The 6381-nt window shown below is 41.7% G+C and overlaps 1 protein-coding gene across 1 annotated transcript; it reads left to right on the top strand.

Moving 5' to 3' along the window:
• On the top strand, positions 580-3702 carry LOC107606790. Its single transcript, XM_016308809.1, has 5 exons — positions 580-761; positions 813-957; positions 1027-1301; positions 1354-1596; positions 3114-3702. Exons 1-5 carry the CDS (start codon positions 580-582, stop codon positions 3700-3702), a joined length of 1434 nt encoding a protein of 477 aa, XP_016164295.1.

Raw genomic sequence — 6381 nt, 5'->3', positions numbered from 1 at the left:
ATTATCGTTTCTTATTTTTAAATAGCTTGAATTTATAATAAAATTTAAAAAAAAAAACATGATCATTAATCAAATTTTGAAGTGACTAAACATTGTGATTGATGGTAATGCAATGTTGATTCAATAAATACCTTTATTATTTCAGAATATCTTAAAAAAGGACAATTTACCTAAATAAAATAGTTGGAAAAAATCTTTACTCAAATGCAATAATTGTAATTCCTTTATTTGCGTATCCTTTTTCATTTTTATGTAAACTGTGGGAAGTTATCACGTTTTAAAATTTACACATAAACCGTGGCAAGTAAACACGGTTTATGAAGGTAGTAAAATGAGCATTAACCGTGGCTAGTAAGCACGGTTTATGAAGAGAGAACTTTGATCATAAAACATGGTAAGTCATAGCGGGTTAAGAAGAAGACGTTTTTGAACATAAAACCTTGTTACTTGCCACAGTTTTTATGAAGGAATATTTAAATGCAAAAACTTTTGTTACTTGCCACGGTTTATGAAGAGAAAAATTCTATATATATATATATATGAGTGAGAATCAAGCTATTGAAGAGGAGCATTTTCACAATGGCAAGTGAGGAAGAGAGTTTTCTTGTGTTAGTACATTGCTTTGGGAAAATTCAAAGAAGCAAAAAATACGGTGTGAAGTTCACTGACAGAGAACCATTGAGTGTATTTATCAGTTCATCAAGTACTTTGTCAGATGTAAAGAACATCATCTTGCAGAAGTTTGGGGTATTTGGGAGCAAGTGGGTGAAGAAGCTATTCTATAAGATTCCCATCTGAGTTGTGTCGACCAGTGTTAAGTATGATACATTTGTGATAGCGACCGATGAAGATATTCGGGTTCTGTTTCATTGTGTTAGGAGTTTTCCAGAGGTCAAAATACACGAGCTGTATGCGAAGTTGGAGGTTGGTGTCGATAGTTCTGGGGCATCAGCTCCGGTTCATAGCTCGACTGCCATGGACGGTGTGTCTAGTTCGATGCCTGCAGCCGCACCAACTGTTCCGTAGGTTGCATCCCCTTCCTTTGCGGCTGATTTAGATTGTACAGAGGTAGTTGCTTTTGTACCGTTCGAGAATCATGGGGTCCGGCAGCAGACATATAAGGTGGATACTGGTCCTGGCATTATTCATGATGTTCAAGGGTTCGGGGAACCTGATCAAGTTGAGAATGCAATGCGGGACGATGACTCAGACCAGGAGCCTGTTGATATAATTGGGGACGACGATGATGACACAGGTGCCGATCCACATACACAGCATGGCCCTTCAAGTTCTAGCACACAGTAGTACCCTCCGCACTTCTTCACTCTAAACTTGGAGGCAATGTGGCAACAGGCAGACGGAGGTGCTACTATTGGGGGGTTCTTCTACAGAGTTTCAGATTGGACAATCATTCCAGAATAAAGATGAAGCTGTTTTGAGTGTGAAGGACTATAGCATCCGTCGAGGTGTTGAGTACAGCGTCTTAGAGTCGAATCATCTGAAGTATCATGAGAAATGCAAGGAGTTCGACAAGGGTTATAGTTGGTTGATTCACATACCGCTTCGTACACGAAAGGGCACTTGGGAGGTTAGGAGGTACAACGGTCCACACACTTGCTTGGCCACCTCCATTTCCAGTGATCACCGGTGATGCGTGATCATATTTTCCATCTTTTTCTAGTGAATTTGTATTTAAATTGTTGAGTTTAATCAAGATTTAAATATCTTTTAGCTACTATGGATGCTACTTTGAGTTGTGTGCAATTCTATTTATTTCAGGTAGCATTCAGATGGATTTGACAGAGATTTTGTAGAAGAGAAGAAAGTGGATGATGTTGTCAACTCTGACCTCCTTGCACTCAAATAGAAATAACTTGAGTTATAGAGATCCAATTGACGTGATTTCAGCAGCATTGGAAAGCTAACTTCCAGAACTTTCTAACGATATATAATAGTATATACTTCTCTTCCAGCTGTACAGTCAAGGTGGCGCCTAACTTGAAATTTCTCAAGTTAGGCGCCAAAACCACAAATTCTCCAAAAGCACATGATTACATGCGCCAGTTAAAAAGGGAGCAGTGGTCCCCCTTCCATCTATTTGATGCTGCACGATTGTTTTCAATTTAATTTTGATTAAAACTTTTATTTTAATTACAAATAGGAAAAGATATTATTTAGTTTTAGAAAATAAATTTTACATTTATTAGGATTAGATATAAAAGGGAAAAGAATCAGCCCTTCGGGTAAATCTCTTCTCTTCTTACCTGATTCCAAATTTACAGTTTAGGAGAATCCTAGTTTCCACTCTGAACCATGAGCAACTAAACCTCCACTGTTAAGGTTAGGAGCTCTGTCTATTATATGGATTGATTCTATTGTTTTTCTATTTTAATTCATGTATTGATTCATATAATTCAAGAATTATTTTCGTTCTTTATTTTATGAATTTAGGTGGAACGAAAGTATGACCCTCTTTCTAATTGAGTTCTTGTATAACTTGGAAAAGCTCTTTATTTGAACAACAGCTTGAAAACATATTCTCATAAATTTCTAATTATCTAAACTTAACGGGATACATGACATATAATCCTCTTATAATTGGGTAATTAGGATTTTTGTGGCATATAATTAGAATTAAACTTCACCCTCTAATTGGAATTAATTGACCAAGGAATTGGCGGTTGATGAGAGTTAGAGGAGACTAAAAAGGTCTAAGGAATTAGGGTTTAGTCACATCTAGTTTGCTATGAATTAAATCTTGCATGATTAAAATAGTTAGTAAGAAAAGTCAATCCGGAAAATAGATATCTCTGAAGCCTTAACTATTTCTCCATATATTATTCACAACTCATTTACTGCTTGCTTTATTAATTCTCTGAATTACTGTTTCATGCTTTTGAATTCTCAAACACCATTTTCTGCTTGTCTAACTAAGTAAATTAATTAACCATTGTTGCTTAGTCCATCAATCCTCGTGGGATTGACCCTCATTCACTTGAGGTACTACTTGGTACGACCCGGTGTACTTGCCGGTTAGTTTGTGGTTGTAAATTCCACACCAACCGGCAGCTTGATTACCATGTTATCTGTGCGAGGATTTATCCATTGGTTAGGGCGGATGCTGCAGTAACGATAAAGGTCTTACAAGAAGCAACGGAAGCCGATTATGGATTCAGGCCTAGTTACAGGAAGGTTTGGATGGCAAAACAGAAGGCAATAGCACAAATATACGGAGATTGGGAAGAGTCGTATGCCGAGTTGCTACATTGGATGCTAGGGGTCCAGTCCACCATGGTCGGAATAGTTACAGTGTTGAAGACTTCTCCTGTTAGACTTGGGGATCAGGTCGATGAGTTTACAATGTACTTTCATCGTCTTTTCTGGACATTTCCACCCTGCATTGAGGCCTTCCGACATTGGAAGCCCCTCGTGAGCATTGACGGTACCCACTTGTATGGCAAGTATGGAGGCCTTGTTCTGCCTATCCCAGAAGGCCTCTGGCCGCCATATGCTTATCCGACTGTCATTCCCGATCCTAACATGAGGCGTTCAAGAGATGGATGTCCAAAGGCAACCAAAATCCCCATTAGCATGGATCAGACTGCTCAAAACCACCCGAAGCGCTCTGGACTCTACCGTCAGCCTAGTCATATGCAGAGGAATTATGACCAGCGACGACATACTGCTACCGGGGATGCTTAGATGTTATCATCTTTTTTTGTTGTTGATGTTGTGTACATTGTATTACGAATGCTTAAGTTGTTTAATGTTAGGTGTTGAGTTCATCGATGTCGTTGTTGAGTTCATTATATTAAGTATGTATGTTTAACTCGTTTTATTTTAGATGTTTAATTGAAACACGTTGGTCGACTCATGAAAGAGCTAAAAAGTTGTTACAAATGGGTTCATAACCATATATCATAAAACATATGTATCACACATACATGTCTACCACTATATAATAAGACTCTCATACATAAGAACCTAAACATGTTGCGCACAAGATAATGAAACATAAGTCCTACCATATCTAAAAACAACACAATCCTAATCAGAATCCTCGATGGTGTCATCGTCGTCAACATCGAAACCACCAAGCAAGTGAGATCTGGTGCCACATCTAGGAGGACGCCGCACCCTCGTCAGTCACTGAACATGCTCTGCTGCGGATGTATGTGGCGGAACGGCGCTGAATGCTGATGAGGGAGTCCCACTCAAAGTGAACCATGGGTCATATGGAGATGCTGCAGGCTCATTGAGATCCACCCGCATCTGAGGCTGAACATCCTGCATCCGTGGCTGGTACTCGGTAAACTGGGACTGAAAATCCGGCATCTGTGGCTATAATGGGTAGCATCGTCATCCCTCAGCATGTCTGCTATATCCATATAGAACTCTGACTCACTGACATGATCCCCGATGTCCATGCCTACGTCTGCGGTAGCAAAATTAGTAAAGCCCTGTGGCCCGACAGTCCCGAACATTTGAGAGCTACCCCCAACTTCGTAGTTGGCATGATCCATCCCTGTGTCTAAACCTCCAGCACCCTCACCCACAGCATGCTCAACCTGCTCATCCCCATCGGGGGGTCCTCTGCCTCTAGCCCGTCCACGACCATCCCTCCCACCGTGACGTCTGGCTCTACGTCGATGAACACGATGATCCACAAAACCTCTATCATCAGCACCACCTTTGTCCTAATCCATAAGGTCGTCGAGCCATCACCACTCTCGATCGGTGGCACGTGTGCCTATACGCCGACGCCGCTCTACACGCCTGTTGTCAGGTCTGTCCAGGACTTGCACCCTGGGAGGTGCCTGGGACAATCCTCTGTAACGAGCCTCCTCCGACACGGCAATCGGTCTAAGATCACGAAATACAACATCTGGAGACAGGAATCTGTAGGCCACACGATGCCACCAGTCCATTAATGGACTGGGATCAGCTACTCTATCGGCCGGGATGACTGAATCTAGCCTGTTGTTCCAATGCAAATGCCATTCTTGATAATAACTGGGGAACCATCGATCTCCACCCCTACCATCCTTCGCATGGAGCCAATCTATGTTCAGAGCCAACTGGGGGAGATGCTGAACCCCGCCGAACTGCGGTACCACTCTATCCACCTGATGCCACTCTATCGCAGCAAAATATATCAGGCTTGTGACTACCATTCATAGCCTATGGTGCTCCTCAACAAGTATCTCCGGATGAACAACAGCTACCACATCGGGAGCAGAATAAGGCTCCCACAAAAACTGTAATGGAGAAACTAATGTTAGATAAGACCATCAGAGTAAACATGAACGACTTCTTCAAAGAGCAAAAACTAAACGACTCACATCGCGATCACGCAATCTATCCAAACAAAGGCGTGCTAACACCACTCTTTGATCTCCTGTATCGGTTGTCGGCAGATATGTTGCCCACCTACAAATTTCATTGTGAGCATTTCATTAGAAATGACAACACATCAAATTAAACATGTTATCCACACAAAACAATAAACCATACCTGGATGCCAGCGGAAATCCAAACACATCAAAACCACTAGGTCTGAGACTGGAAAACCTCCAGAAAATCTAAGACTGCAGTAGCTATAGTGGTCTGGCCAAGTTAACAATGTTTCTGTTTGTCCCACGACACAGACATCTATACAACTAGGCCAGTGCACCCGAGCCCCAGCTATATCTTCCCAAGTCATCCATCGATGCCAAATATGGCAACTAGCGAAGGTGAACCCGGTTTGCGTTCTTGTCCGCAAACAGCTGAGACGATAACAACATCATAATATAAGCACACGCGTATATACGCACGGTCTCCTTACTCGCATCTGTTGAGAGAACCCGAAACCTCTCATGGAACCATGTGAAGTGAATCGTCATCTGCTTGACTTTATTTGGCGGCGGTAGCTCACCAAACAATTCCCGAAACCACTCCCATGCTGGTCTTCCGTTGTCCATCAGATTCTCAAAGTCAGTCAGGCACCCACTAATGGCCTCCCCATCGATGGGCAAACCCAGCTGATATGCCACATCTTGCAAAGTGATAGTGCACTCCCCAAATGACATGTGAAAGGTGTAGGTCTTAGGGCGCTACCTCTCAACGAATGCGTTAAGTAGAGGCTCATCAACCCAGAACCACTGACTGTTCAGCCTAGCCAAGTGATATAAGCTCACAGTCTCCAGATACGGTATAATCCGTTCGTGTAGAGGCATATTCTGTTATCTCCTAACACAGATAATAACCCTAGTAGGCTGCAACATGTGGATAAGGAATTATTTCGACACTCAAGAAATTTTAAAAATTTACGATTCATTAATGACAAAATTAATTTGCCACACATCAAAACATAAAACAAAGTGGTTCACATATATCATG

Source organism: Arachis ipaensis, chromosome B07 (genome assembly GCF_000816755.2).
Source record: "Arachis ipaensis cultivar K30076 chromosome B07, Araip1.1, whole genome shotgun sequence".
In the NCBI taxonomy this organism is placed as follows: Eukaryota; Viridiplantae; Streptophyta; class Magnoliopsida; order Fabales; family Fabaceae; genus Arachis; species Arachis ipaensis.
This window is presented reverse-complemented; position numbering and strand designations above follow the sequence as displayed.